The sequence below is a fragment of the Netta rufina genome, assembly GCF_964035555.1.
Source record: "Netta rufina genome assembly, chromosome: 5".
NCBI classification, from domain to species: Eukaryota; Metazoa; Chordata; class Aves; order Anseriformes; family Anatidae; genus Netta; species Netta rufina.
This window is the reverse complement of record NC_140128.1, coordinates 57,727,732-57,743,191: the sequence shown is the minus strand read 5'-3', so window position 1 is coordinate 57,743,191 and position 15,460 is coordinate 57,727,732. Positions and strand designations below refer to the sequence as shown.

The window sequence follows — 15,460 nt, the reverse complement described above, 5'->3', positions numbered from 1 at the left end:
TCCTTAAAAACTTCTTTGTTCCTAGATCTGAGAGTGTGAGCAATATTGACCCCAAGTGCAGTACGTGACTGCAGTTTGACTTGATCAAAGTATTTGAGTCTTCTGGGGTTTGTGGAAATGAAGTATGTTGAACAGTGGAAAGCTATGGTCAGCAAAAAGAAAAGAAGAGAGGGACTAGATACAGGGAGGAGAATGCTTTCATAATACTTAAGCTAAGCTTATTAACTATTTATCTTCTATGCCTTTTTTTCCCCTCTAGAACTTGAAAGTAAGTACTGACAGAGTGGGACACTTGGTAAAGATGGTGATTTCTGTATTCCTATCAGATTATTTGTTTTTGAGTGGTGACTTGTATACAATAAAGGATTATTATGTATTTTTCAGTCTTACAGAAGTGGTAGAAGTAGTGGGTTTTGTTTTTAATTGGTAGCTTTTAATGGGTTTCCATGTAGGATGTATTGATAGACAAAGTCCTGGCATAAAATATTTCTTACAGTGCAGCCTTGAACAGTTCTGAAATGGATTCCAGCAGTAATGCACATACTAAACTTGAAACTCTGTGAACTGAAAATAAAAATATCAGCAAAATGCCTCTTATTTGTGGTCTGGATTTCTAGAGATGACAAATTCATGGTTAGTGTTAAATTATGTAGAGTAGTCATGATGTAACTTGCAAAACAGAAGAAAGTATTGGTATACCGGATTTGCAGACCTTTTGGGGAAGTTTTGAAGAGTATATGTGTGTTTCACTTTGTGCTAGGTTTTCACTTTTCTGATTACAAAACTAATCCTGTTGGGAAGGAAGAGGCAAAACTTGCATCTGCTTCATGCATAAAATAATGACTGCAGGTTTGTGACTTGAGCGGAATCACTTTTTGCTTCTCCTCTTAAATCCTCAAGGTGGCAATCTTGCATCAGAGCTGAGCATAGGATTTTTTCCTGCACTGAATGTTTTATGTGCTGTCCTTGTGATGGCAACAAGCGCTTGCTTTCAGTGCTGCAGAGTATGCTGCTGTCGGTTGGGTAGATGCTGAGCGTTGCACGTAGCTTGGACGCAGACTGACTTTCAGAGACTTGTGCAGTCTTAAACTTGGGTGTGGTGGACACAACGGTATGTTTAGCTCCCTGGTTGGTAGTTATGAAAATAAGCACATAGAAAACTAGCTATGGGTGGACTAGATTGAAAGTTTCGTCCGTATAAATTTATTCAGCAGTAGTGCTTGCGCTGGCTGTGGTGCATGCATGCAGGTTTGTTAACTTCCCTTTAAAAATGGCTGAGAAAAGAAGTCTACTGATTTTAGTTGTTTTTTATGCTCGGAAGACTTTAATTACATCATTTTACTACTGTAGGCATGAATTGTAACGGGACATTGACCTACTCTCCTTTTGACTTTTGTGGTCTGACTTTAATAGGAAGCTCGTTAAGTTTTATGATAGATTACCTAGCCCATCCTGACTATGAAACAGCTGGTGGGATGCAGTTTGCATTATTTACTGATTTTTATGATGGGTCTATAAATACGTCAGTTTAAACTGAAGCCTTTTCTCCTATCGTGTGCAGAAGAAAGGGCTGGAGTTCTCCAGTTTTAATTTCACAGGGAAGGGTTTTGGTAGCCCTGGTCCTATCGAACAGCAGATACACTTCAGTTCCACTCGCAGCAGCTTCATTCCTGGTCTTCACGTGCTCGTTCATTTAGAGGAAACAAAATCCATCTCACTGGGAGTGGTGCTGTTTCTTCTCCAGGTGTTGAACCTGAAGCTCAGAAATAGCCAAGGTGCCAGGGTCTGAGGGGAGCTGTGGGGCTGGGGTTGGAAGGGGCCCTTCAAGGTCATCCAGTCCAAACCCCCTGCCCTGGGCGTGGGGTTAGGAGCTGGGTCTGGGCCTGTGGAAGCTTTGCCCAGGTATCATCACGTTTCCAGGTGTATGACATCCATCAGCTTTGGTTATCCTCATTTTGTGTCCCCAGGCACTGCATCCTGCTGAGATGACCCCAAAAATTTGAGTAGCTCCTCTTGAGCTGCCTAGCACATCTCTCCACGCCTTTTCTTGTCCAAAGACTTGATGTTTTTTTAGGTCCCATCCAACTGAAGCCTTCCAGTTCGAAACTTCAAAAGTATCCAAAGCTAACAGGAAGGGGGGAGAGAGGAGGCTTCAGTGAAGCAAAGCTTGAGAATCTGAGTTGTTTTCTAAAAATAACCAGTAGATGACAAGGTGCCCTGGGAGGCACCACCTCTCTGAGGAGGGTATTTGAGTTGGCTGCGGGAAGTGTTAGTGTTCACGTTGAGGAGTTGGCAGGCAGCGCTCGCAGACACCAAATACCTCTCGGATGTATTCCTTTTCCTCCGTCTCGAAAGCTGAATGTGAAAAACCAAAAGCCTGTTTAATTCATTTCTGAAGTTGTAGAGGAAAAATAGAAAAGGTCAAGAAATGTAAAAACTTCAGTGAAGCTGGAATGTTAATTCAGTTGTGCCTGGCAATCGCTGCTCCCTGCCTTCGTACTTTTTAAATGACTAGCTTTGTAGGGTTTTTTGGTCTTTAAACGAATTCGATGATTTCACAGATTTTTTAAAAAAATCTTTTTTTTATAGTTTCTCTTTTTAATACCCAGCTGTACAGTTGTATTAATGAGTGTGCTTTGCATTCCCCTTGTAAAGATTAAAGCTGAGGGTGAGACTTCATAGTCCGTGGAAACGTCAGTTTGCGGCTCTGAGCGTGCGTGCCCCCAGCAGAGCAGCTTTCTGTCAGCTTGCAAAGCCAAATGCCAGCTCCAGCTGAGAAATGGACGCAGCAATTCTGCTGGCAGAGTTTGTAAGTTAAGTTTGTTGTTAATAGTATTGTTATCACCACTGTCTGATTGTTTGAGTGCAGGCTTTTTATTGGTAACACAGAGACCTATTAAAGAGCGATGTAGCTCTTTTGACAGTCATGGTCTGATAGAGTTGAGTGTTTTCATGTCTTCAAAGAGCAAGAGGACTGGAAAAGCATCGTGGAGCTGTGAGGCAGCTGCTGTGTGAGCCTGCTACCCCCAGCACGCCCTGCTGCTCCTTCCCAATCCTGCCCCGTGTCTCTGCTGCTGTGCCCTCTCCTGCTGGAAGTCAGACAAGGGAGATGGCCTGTGGTAAAGCAAACCTTGAAACAAGAAAAATGGGAGAGTAGGAAAGAGAATTTCTGGAGGTAGATTTGCTGCTGAGGAAAACATGCATAAAACTTCGTCACGGTTCACGTGTTTTTGTGGGGTAAACCATTCTTAGTAGTTGTACACCAAAACCAGCATGAGCACTGGGATAATTTGGTAGTCTCTGTTTTGCCTGATCTGTTTGTTTTGGTACATGTAAGAATAGAAAGGAGATGTTGCTGACTATAACAGGCAAAATACAGGGTTGGGAGGCTTACCTCTGTATTCAGTGCGGAGGTCACCATTGACTATTTTTATCTCTAATTAGGATGTTGAGGTACTTAAGCTTTGGGGCATTTATGTGAGAGCTTCTGATTATTGTTTGTTGAAAGGATCTGTTAATGAAGTGAAGGTGAACTTGGTTTCTGTTGTGGATAGTGCTGGAAACCTAATTGAAAGGTTGCCTGGAAAAGTAAGCTCGGAAGACTTGTAGGCAATTCTACCAGCATATTAGCTGTTCTGTTCTTTCTCAACAAGATATTTATTAAATACAGCTAGGAGAGACTAGCTAAGGAAGTGTAATAAAAGTTCAGGCCGTCGTTTCTCATGGTTTGGACTTGCTATGGAAGTGTCTTACTCAGGTGTGTAGTGGAAATGCCCTGAATTGCTTTCCAGTGGTACTCCATGCCTTCGTGTATGTCTGTCCCAAAGCCACTGCAGTTTGCTCCAGAAAGCAGGTGTAAGATGAGAAAACACAGCGACAAGAACCTGAGGAGAACTGTAGACATGGCAGGAAACAAGATGACTTTGCTTCTTATTCTGAAGAGCAGACTAAAGTCAATTACTAGCAAATTTCTTGTTTTCAGTCCTGTGCAATTTAGCTTTTTGGTCACGCTGTTAAGCTGATAGATTCTAATATCCTGCTTGGAGTGGCCTGATTATTTTTTAAAAACTTCCTGCTTTAGTAAGAGACTATTTCTGTCCTTAGTAGTTTTAATTCCCTGCTCTGGAAGATTCGTTTGCATGAGCAGCTCCATTGACTCCCAGAGGACTCCGCATTCAGACTTCTCAGCATTGGCACAGACGCTTAAACCAGCCTCTAGTTGATGTTAATTTACAACACAGACTTATTTTAGTCTCCAGCCTTTCAGGGTGTAAACATAGCAGTTCCAGACTTGTAGTTTTTGTAGCCAAAGTTTCGCTCCGTGTGTCTGATGTTAAACCAAAGTTATTATAAAGTGTGTATTACGTCTGTAGTAGCCAACACAAGTCATTATTGAATGCTAACTATGGTTTTATGTTCTGTAGTGCCAGTGATTAGCTAGTAAAATTCAGTATTGAATAGTCTTCAGACAAAAAATATAACTAAGATTTTTTTCACATTTTACTTTGAGCAGTGTTTCATGATACTGATTTTTGTTTTCTGCCCAAAATAAGGGATGTGACATTTTTGTGCTTTATTTGGAGCTGAGTTTAGGGGGGACTTACAGAGTTTTGTATGTACAGTGGTATCCTGAGGAGGAAATAGAATGCAAACCCTGTGTCATTTGTCTTAAGTCCTTCAAGCGCTCTACAGTATCCTTTTTAATGTAATTTGGCATGTTGTAAATTATACAGATACCAAGTTCAGTGGCTCGTTAAGTTTTCTTTCAGTGTTTTAATTCAGGTATTGTATTTGATATATTTTTTATTTCCTTCCCTAATAGGTGCAGGCAAAACACCGACCTTAGGAGGAGGATTCCATGCCAACCTGGGAAAGGAGTCACGAGCACAAACTCTACAGAATGGTATCCACAAGCTTTAATCTTATTGATGTGACTTTTTTTTTTTAATTAACATGATTGATTTGCTATTAATTTGTAGTTTTGAATGTGACCTCAAAACCTTGGCAGGCCCCTTGCTAGTCACTAGACAAGTCTGCCAAGTGCTGATTTTTCCTTTGCTCTCATTTGGTTGTTGTACCTGATTTATGAGGTCAGGTAGATGGCTGACAAAGGGTAATGGCACCGTACAGTACTGTTGGAGTTTAAAAGGGCTTTTTCAAGGTTGATGTGCCAATTGCACACTTTTGTTATCTGTTAACCTACTTCAGCTTTTTATTTCATCAGTTTTCAGCATTCTTGGAGTGTTTTTAATGCATGTTTATTTTAAATTATAATTGTTGAAATGCTTTTGTTTTTATACAGTATAAAAGTAAAGATAACACACATTATGCACGCTTCATAGTAATCACATGCTTAATATGTGACTGTTGAACAGAGAAGAGAAAAGTAGAAAGAAGATTTTAGTGTTCGGAGAATGTTTAAGGAAATGGTCTGGTTACATGCTATCCATTTTAATTGAGTTCTTCCTAAAGTACAGTCCTTAAAGAGAATGAATAAAAACAGCTTTTATTCCAGAAACCTAATGTTCTTCCAGTTTCAATTGCTGTTGCTCATATCAATGGACAGGAGTTGTCATTTTTCAGCTAATTAATACTCACGTCTCGTGACTCCTGGAGATGACAGCTGATGGACTGCCATATCAAAGGCTCAGAAGCTGACGTGTAATTAACCAAGAGCATTAGATGGGTTTCACTGATATGATGCTTGTTTTGGGGGGGTATTTTAAATAAAGGTATTTTCCTCAGTTCAGATCTTAGATAAACAATTAAAACACAGAGAATCTTGGCTGGTATTGTATCTGCATTGATATTGAAAGGATCAGATTGATCTGTTGTATCTGCATACGTATAGAAAGGGTAAGATTGATCTGTGCTATTGAAACATACCCAGATTCCTTTGCTCAGCAGTATTTGGCTGATTTATGTACAGATTATTTTACTGGGCTGTTTGTACCAAACAGTGTCAGGCCCTGCTTATTTGACAGAGTAAAGCTTGCAGTTCGTGAGCAGGTCTCATAAGACAGTAACTTTGGATGTGACACTGAATTTTGAAAATTTCTGTACAAACTGTTCTAGTGGAATAAAACCACTAGAATACCATTTACAGCTGGTGAAGTTTGTCATTGGATGAAGTTATTCTAATCATAGCTGTAATTTTGCATAGGCATTTAAAAAAAAATCTGCTTGTTGTGAATAGGGACTGCTCAGTTACTTCAGTATAATTGTAGAAAAAATAAACTGAGGGGAGAAAGTGCACTCTTTTTTGTTCAAAAACACGTTTTGGTAACTGAAATTAAACACAGCCTAGGATTGTTCTGGAATATAGACGTGACTCCTGACTGAATGTTTGCTGGGGAAGGTCTGAGCATCTTTCATCCCAACAGCTTTTGTGTGTACTGGACTTGTCAGAACACCCTAATCATTTACTTGGCTAAAGTCTAACAGCATCATAGAAGAGAAATTACAGTTGTTTGAAACGAAATGGTCTCCCAAACAGTTTTGAAATAGGAAAATATTTTGTCTTTTTAGTTATACCTGTCTGAGGCTTTTTACGTTTTTTCTTCTTTTGTGGTGATCCTTTATATTAAAAAAAAAAAAAAAAAAGGGGGGGGGGGAGGGCATTTGGTCTTTGATCTCCTCAGCCAACCTGTATTTGTCACGGTGCCAATCTGTCTCTGAGAAAGTTTGTTTCAATGAGCAAAGCAGTGTTCTTGCTCAGTCCCAGGCTTGACAACAGCGGCTGCTATTTCAGGTAGAGCAATTGGTGTCTGAAAGGCCCTTCTTTCTGCTGCTCTGTAATGAGCTAGTTGTCTGCTGCATTTAATCACGTTTTTAGCTTTGTGTAGTTCTCAATTGCAAATTGAGCTATGGCAGTGAACTTATAAAATCTCACCCTGTCATTGTGTTCACGATTGCTTTTTTTTGTAATTGTGTTAATATCCGTTGTATTTATTCTTTACAGCATAGCAAGGTACATGAATTTACTGTATATTTTTGAAAGAAAAAACGTGAGGTTATTCACTGAATGAAACTGAAGTGCTCTGATAGCTGACTGCAAGAAAAATGGGCAGTTGTCCCTGGAGCACTGCTCTGTGCGTTTGGGAAGAAACGCGAAGCTAATTGTTTATTTATTTGCTCGTACTCCCATGTTTACATTTCCAGAGTTACCTGAGTTGCACATGGACTGCTGAAATGAGCTACCATGGGGATTCTGGTGCAGTATGACTTATAAACGTGCTTCCAGGAGGTCTGCTCCTTACTTAGGTCCAGGCTGCGTGCTGCCTTCAGTATATGATTGCGCTGTGTCCTTCTCTATGTTGCTCTGTGTAGGCTGCTGCCCAAGGGAAGAACCGGGCTCTGTGGAAAGCAGCAATGGGCAGGGGAGCCCAGCTTGCTCTGGAGGTTGTCCCTGGTGGATGAGAGCAGCTGGGAGCGCGTGTGTGTGGTCTGAGCGTGCTGGCAGGTCTCGCAGCGTGCCTGGTCTGCTTGCCAGCAACCTGCAAGCTTGACATGATCCGGGGAGAAGTCCAGCAACGGAGCAGGAACTTGTTTTTTTAAAAAGCAACAACCTCCCCCTGCTTACACTTCCCTCCCCCATGTAGTTTGGGCCAAATTCTTCCTGCCTGTAATGTCTGTCTTTTCAGGGGAGGTGAAAGGGAGGTGATTTGGCCTCGCTGTCTCTTATTTAATCCCTAGTAAAGCAGCTGGGGTTGGCTAAATGTGTGATGCTGCCATCTTTTGAGGGTTATAATTAAGGGATGTTTAGAATTAGATGAAAAACAGTTTTTCATTAGAATATCTAAAGTAGTAACTTGTGTTGTTTTTTTCTTTTCCTCCATTCTGAAGTGAAGAAATGCCAAAGTAAAGTCTCCCAACAACAACTGCTTGAAACTTTTCTGCAAAATCATTATTTTGTGCATTGGTACTTACATGTATGCTCTCAAAGTCACGGGCAAGCCCTGAAGGTTTTACAGTTTCCAGGCTTGGGTAAGAATATCGGATACACGCCACTAGTCTCCCTTATCACACATGCCTTTGCTGTATGTTTCCTCGCTATTTATAACGTGGTGGTGCATGGCAGTTCATATTCTCTGCCTTTCTTTACTGAACCAGCTGATGTTTGTGGGTGTTTGGTGAGGAATTGGCTGCAGTTATAAAAACTGGAGTCTTGTTTACACTCGTTTAAAATATGTATGCAAGAAAGACCTAATACTGTTGTGTTTGTTCATTACCAGTTTGATTTTCAGTGTGCTGCGCTGCGCTAATTGAGCATGCTAAGCTCCACGAGCTCTGCAACGTCGGGCCCATGGAATGGCTGATCTCTGCTCACGTAGAGCTCCTTCTTGTCGTAAAAGCCATCACATCTGTGAGATGATACGGAGAGGTGTTTCAGCTTTGTTTTTAAAAGGTTTGACCAAATAACCATGCAGTCTTCTTTCTGTGAGAAAGAAGAGCAGTGAGAGAAGAGTTAGCTCAGAGAGGGGACCCTGTGACAAGACTTTCCTTTGTTGTCTGAGCCTCTTCAAATTGCCACAGGATTGCCCAACTTCTGTGGGCATTTACAGGGCTGAAATGGAGAGTTCTGTCTCTTTAAATCTCATTTTACAGCTCTGTGCTACATTACATAATCTCTCTAAATAGCTGGTTTATTCTTGCTTCCTTGCAGGCAATCTGCTCTCACTATATCCATGTCAGATCCATAGTTACAAGGGAGTTGTTCTTGACTTGGAGCTCTGATACTTTCAATAGTCTTCAGTGGCTGAAAAGAAAAGGGAGAGGGGAAGGAAGGTCAATGGTGTGATTATAACTTGAAAGCTTCAGTTGCAGATATTCAAATTTGGTTAAAACTAAGTTTGAGGATTGCAGCTGCATCTAGCTTAATCCAATTTCTGAACTGTTGTGCTGTGTTTTTAATCATTACTTTAAATGAATGTGCTTTCCCTCAGTCCTCTTAAATGCCAAAATGTAGCTAACAATATTTTAATTCTACATGGGAAGGCATTTCTGAAGATGTTTTCTAATGCACTTTTGACTGCTTAAACTATTTACTTAATTCTTTAGCATTTGTTGTCATCCTTAATTTCATAGCTGGTTTATTGCAAGTAATTATAGAAGGCCCTATTTCCTACCAGAACTGTCCAGTGTGAATTATACCAGGACAATATATTATGTGCATGAAGAACAGATGTATCCAAAGAAGAGAAGTGGAGAACACATCTTTATCTAACAAAACCTGAAACAACAAGGGGGCAGAAGTGAGTAGAATCATACAATAATTTAAGGATCTCTGGAGGTCTGCAGTCAAAGTGGTGGCTTTGAAGTTGCATTAGGCTGCTCAGGGCATAGTGCAGCTGAGCTTTGAGTATCCCCAAGGATAGATATGATGCAGTCTCCCTGGACAACCTGTTCTAATGCTTGACCACCCTCACTGAGATTTTTTCCCCTTATATTTAATTTGATTCTTGCTGCTTGTCCTTTCGCTGTGCATATCTGACTCTTTATAACCCCCCACTGAGTAGCTGAAGACACCAGTAAGACCTCCCCCTTAGCTTTTCTTATGAAGACCAAACAAATCCAGCTCTTGGCCTCACATCATGTGCTGCAGTCTCCCAGTCATCTTAACGGCTCTTTGCTGGACTTGCTCCAATATGTCAATGCCTTTCTTGTGCAAAGAAGTCCTGAACCAGACAAAGGACTCAAAATACAGTCTCACAAGCACGGAACAGGGGATAATAACTACTTACCTTGACCTGCTGGCTGTGCTTTTAATAATGCAGTTCTAATATAGAGTTAGCCTTCATCACTGCAATCGGGTGCTGCTCAGTCACGTTCATCATTCCCTAAGGACTCCAGATCCTTTTTCTGCAAAGCTGTTCCCTGGTCAAACAATCCCCAGCCTGTATTGTTGCTGCTGGTTCTTTGTTGGCAAAAAGAAATAATTGCATTTGCCTTGTTGAGCTGTGTGAGGTTTGTCAGCTTGTATTTTGTGGCATTTTAAGGTCTCCCTTAATGATCTTAAGGCTGAGGGGAGCCTGACTCACCTGTGGTTTCCTACTTCCTCCTCTGGAAGAAAAGTCTGAAACACTTGTAATTCTTCCAGTCGCAGAGAACCTCAATTTCTACAACCTTTTAAAGATTTTAGAGATACTGCTTTTTACCAGCTCCATTAGCATCCTCAGGTATATCCCATCCAATCCTGTGGGCTTGTGAATCTAGAGTTTGCTAAGTGATCCCTTGCTCAGTCCTTGTCTGCCATATATAGTATTTAGTTTCCTCCAAACTCTGGTGAAGAGATCTGTGAGACCCGAAAATGATATTGCTGCTGAAGACCAGTGGGAATCATGAGCTGCTCTGAAGCCAAGTTGGCCCCAAGAACATGTCAGTACAGAATGGCACTGTGCAGGATCACGATGTCATTATTGGCCTGGCACTTGTTCTGCAGCAAAGCTTCATGCATTCGTTTAGGACTAGAGGGAATGGCCTCAAGTTGTGCCAGGGGAGGTTCAGGTTGGAAATCAGGAAATTTCTGCTCAGCAAGAGGAGGCAGGCGTTGGGACAGGTTGCACAGGGAGGTGGTGGAGTCACTGTGCCTGGGGGTGTTCAAGGAAAGGCTGGATGTGGTGCTTGGGGACATGGTTTAGTGGGTGACACTGGTGCTAGGGGGCAGGGTGATGGTTGGACCAAAGGGTCTTGGAGGTCTCTTCCAACCTTAATGATTCCGTGATTCAGGCTGTTCCTTTGCATAAAATGAACACCTCTTTTTCTCCTTCCACCTTCCCTGTCTGTCCTTCCCATAGAGCCTGTAACCATCCGTTTTACGATTCCAGTCATGCTACCTGTCCAACCATGTATCTGTGATTCCCAGCAAGTTTGTAGTTTTGCAGTTGTGCATGGTCTTTAAATCCTTTCTGGTTGTTTTCTTTGCTGGGTGCTATCTTTTCTTTGGCTCTTCCTTGTATCAGCTACAAATGTATCTGGCCTTGATTTCAGTAATGAAACTTTGAGTCTAATCCCTCTGCCTTACACTTAGTTGTCCTTCTTGCTTTCATTTCTGTTGTGGTACAAGCTAGTCTCAAACCTTCCACCTTCGATTAGTACCCCCACTGCGTTTTCTTCTGTTTCCTCTTCAACTAATCATTGCTTAAAGTTGTCCTTGTCTGGGTTTGTCATGTATTTTTTATTTGCTAAGGCTTTGAAAGACTTACTCTTCTAGCCAGACCATTGCTTTGGTCTTACCCTCTTTGACTGATCTATTGACTTGTCCCTTTATTAGTCCTTTGTAATTAAGAACTTATTTAACTCATTTTCTTCATCTTTCCATTTAGCGTGTCAGCTTTTGCCACGTCTCCTTGGGGAGGATGTATGATTCCTTTTTCATTTGGGATAATCTTTTCTACTTACTAAGTGCAGCTGTTTAGTCTGGAAAACATCTTTATTACTTCATACCTTTTCCATCAAGTTCATGGTAGGTTGGGATCCAGCTGCCAAATCTTGGATGTCTGCGTGAGCTCCTTGTCCTGAACTCCACTGAGGGTCTCTATGCAGAGGTGGACAGATTCAGGGTGTGATTAAGGAGTGACCTGAAAGGAAGTCATACATGACTCACTCTTTGAAGTGCCTCTTCACTCACCGAAAGGAAGTCTGGATTGACCAAGCTCAGATGCTCATCTCTGAGGATAAGGGTGATGAATCCTACGCTTTGGTGTCTGTGTTTGGGGATCATCTTGACAGAGACCTAACATGGTCAAAACTGAACTACTGAATCACATCCTACTGTCCTGTTTTTTTGCATGTTAACAAGCTCAAGCTTCCCCCTTTGAGGTCACTCACAGCTTTCCCTCTTTCTGTTTTGTAGATTCATCCTTTCTGCTAACATGGATGGGTCTCAGACATAACACTCACATATTTGTTACTTGCACAAGTGTCTCTTGACCTTTGCTCTCACTCTTTGGTCAGAACATGCTACAGAGTTGGGAAAGCAGAAAAGTTTTGAGTTGGGATGTTAAATCTTTGGTACCATAACTTCATGGAAGAATTTTAAAAGGAATGTGTTTTTTCCCAACCTCTTTGTCCTTCCATATTTGTGATCACTGTTACTTATCCCATAACTTTTCAACAGGGAATTTTTCTGTTGTTATGGGGCTGCTGTGCTTGTGTTCCAGTGTGTCGCCCCTCTGTGCTTCTAAGTTGTGCTTGAATCTCAGTAGGTACTGGCTTTCCTGGTCTTCTGCCTTGATGCAGGCTCTGGTAAGCCCCAAAAGTACAGCCCACAGCTCAGGTGCTGAAGGCTCTGCTGGCTGACCTTCAGGGTATCTCAGCAGCTTACATCTTTCTCAAAGCTTCAGCTTTCTGGGTTTGCAGGGAACTTGTTCAGCAAAGACTTGAAGAAACACTAATTGAGAAATATTATTTAAAAAAAAAAGGGGGGGGGGGGGAGAAAAAACAAACAAAACAGGCAGAAAAACACTTCGTAGCCAATGATAAGTTATTCCAAAAAATATGATTTGTCCTGCTGACTTTGTCCTCACAGGGTTTCCAGGGAAGAGGGGCTGTGATTCTTCAAGTTAACAGTAGAGGATCTGCTGGAAGTACAGTAATGGTTGGATTTTGCCATCAGCAAACATCAGTAAAACTTTCAGCACAGCATCCTGGCCAGTTGGAATACATGCATCAGGCTTTGTCTTCCCTACTCTGTTCATGTGTTCGCGTATCCAGAAAAAGGAAAAATTAGAAGAGACTTCCAAAATAGTTTGGAGGTGTTGGTTTCATCTGTACGTAGACTCAGGACAATTTTTGTTGTTACTTTCTCTTAATTTTCAAGATTGTTCTTAAAATTAGGAAGAAAAAAATAGTCTTAAAGGAGTTAAGAGCTGCTTTCTGTTGTATTAACTGAGACCAAAAAACCCCTTGGTGTTCAGCCGCTTTGAGTTGGCCTGACTCTGACTGGCGTTAAAGGCGTCTTTCATGACTCTTGTGCTCTGTCTCCTCTCCTGTCTCTGCTCTGTCTCTGAGTTTATTAGTTGGCTGTGGGCAAGAAAACTGTTGTGCCAGGGAAGCACAGATCTCTGCTTCTTTTTGTCAAACAAAAGAAGAAATGCACGCTTATGAAATTTCTTACTTGGTATTAAGGTTTTGGTGTCTTGTATCTTAAGAATTTTCCCCGTTAACTTTGACAATGTCTATGTGACACAGAGTAGGACAATACCTAGCACGTTTGTGGGATTCATTGACAGAGATTTATCTCCCTACAGCCTTCTGTAGATAATTGGAACCTGTCGTTTCTCCCGAGAGCAATCCTTTAAGTAAAGACAGTTTATCTAGTGGGCTAATGTTTTTTGAAGCATTCACTTTTTATAGTACCATTCATAAGGAGGTGAACTTGGATATTAATAGGTCTAGCTTCCTACTTGCACACTGTGACGGAGAATAGGTAACTGCCTCTCTCCCCTTTCTCCCCACCCCTCTAGTAATGTCTATGAATTTCCGTGCTGCCTCTCTTAACCAGCTTCTGAATTAAACCATTTGAGCTGTGGAAGGTTGTTAGACAAGTTTAAAATGCACTTTGAGTAACGTAGCTTTGATTTCAGTTCTCTGTAGCTGCCACTCTTTTTTATCATGAAAATGTACATCACTTACAGGGCATAGGACTGTTTTTAAATGCTTAAACGTGATTTTTGAAGTGTTTGTGTCATTTCTAGGCACTATGGCTATACCCTAATATAACCCAGAGGGGGAGAACTCTTTTGTTTCTTCTTAATGCTGTTCCCTGATAGCACCTAGTTCCTTACTTCACGTGCTGAAGCAGTGCAGGGAAGCATTATCTCAGCCTGAGGATCTGCAAGCGTGACTTGCTGATGGAGCTGTTGCAGCTTTCTTGGAAGACGGCTGTTCCTAAGTAATAGCCCCAGCCTTGACCTTCCGGACCCCTGTGCTACGGGATTAACAAACGCCAGAGTAAACTCAGGGTCTGTGTACATTGCTTTTAAAAGGAAGATTTACTTGTTTAAGTTCTTGCAGACATGCTTGTGCTCGTTGTCACCTGCGCTGTGCAGCTGGAGGCGAATAAGCTGTGATCCTGAGCTGCTTTCTCCACGTCGTGGTGAATGGTGTCAGTGTAAGCACGTAGTGGCTGCAGCGTTGGAACCGGCGGGTGTCATTCAACATGGGATCGGGATCCTGGAGGTGACAGCTCCGGCCTGCCTGCCACAGGTCATGCAGGCACGCTGTGTGCATCCCTCTCATAGGGATGCAGTAACACCTCCGGGCACATCTGGCAGAGTGTCTGTCATGCATCCTGCGGTGGCTGAGGGAGCAGTATCAGAGCAGTGCGTGTGGTGGTGCTTCCCCACTCGTCTCGTCTCATTCTCGTCTCGTTCCTCATGCGGAAGCTGATCTGTAGCTTTGATTGTCCTCATTGCCCTCCTGGTTCTGCGACATCCTCTCCCAGATGGATGAGGGCTGCCATCATATGTGCCATTCACAGGTAGCTCAGGGAAAGGCTTTGGCTCCTGCGCACTATATTGCTGCACCAGCCTTTCTCAGACAGGTGTAGTACACAGGTGAAAGACCCAAACATAAAGGCAGCTGCTGTTAGTTACAAGTGAGTAGATATGACAGGATTCTGTACCAAGTATGAAACATGTTCCGTGTGAGGGTCCCACATCTAACGCAGTGGCAGACTGACCAACATCCAACACCCACCCAGAAAAACAAAGTAACAACAGAAACCCCTCAGGAGTTTAAAAAACAAACAAACTTTCCCAACCAGAACAACTCTGTGCATGCATGCAAGTTATTTTTAACCTGAATGATCTCTGTCATTTGCTGTGCTCCTGTGGGTAGTTGTGTCAGCCTGGGAGCTGACGTGCTGTGGTGCACGGGTGGCAATGAGGTATTGTGTAAAGGGTTGGGAACTTAAGTGGTATTGCTATCTGAAGCCTTCGCTTTGTACAGCAACAGCTCTGGAGGCTGGCTCCATGGTACATGCCTAGCAGTAAAGCCGGTTTGTTCCCTGCCTTTCAGTGAAAATATCTGGGTTACACAAGAAAAACAAATAAAAAAACAACAACAAAAGCAACCCACCAGCCAAAACAAAAAATAAATAAACCAACTTTTTTTTCTGCTTCACTTCGTTTCGCTCCTCTGCATGCTGCCATAGAGTAGATGAGGGAATGGATGCTGTAGAGATGAGCCTCTTAAACCAGCTTTGCAGCAGGAGAGGCTGAACGCAGGACCACATTGTTCTCCTTCATATTTTTACATGTATTTATAACTCACCGTCCTGTTACGTTCAATCCTGCGCAGTCAGAGTGAAGGAAGGTGTTTTCTGTTCTTTTGGCTTGACTTAATATGAGTGGGAAGCTTTCAGAAATGTTCTGTTCATTGACTGCTGCTGGCAGATGGATGCTCTCTGCTTGAAGTGCCTCAGGCCTTTATATCTTCCGCTTCCCCCCCCCTCCAT

General features: G+C 42.2%; 1 protein-coding gene across 1 annotated transcript in view; it reads left to right on the top strand.

Moving 5' to 3' along the window:
- The window catches only part of BRF1 (BRF1 general transcription factor IIIB subunit), a gene marked incomplete at its 5' end in the record, with an annotated part of 167,324 nt that overhangs the window by 7,840 nt on the left and 144,024 nt on the right, over window positions 1-15,460 (top strand). Inside the window, one exon of the mRNA XM_084286979.1 lies at window positions 4,823-4,903. Coding sequence (XP_084143105.1) covers window positions 4,823-4,903 — 81 coding nt within the window. The remainder of the gene's footprint in view (window positions 1-4,822; window positions 4,904-15,460) is intronic.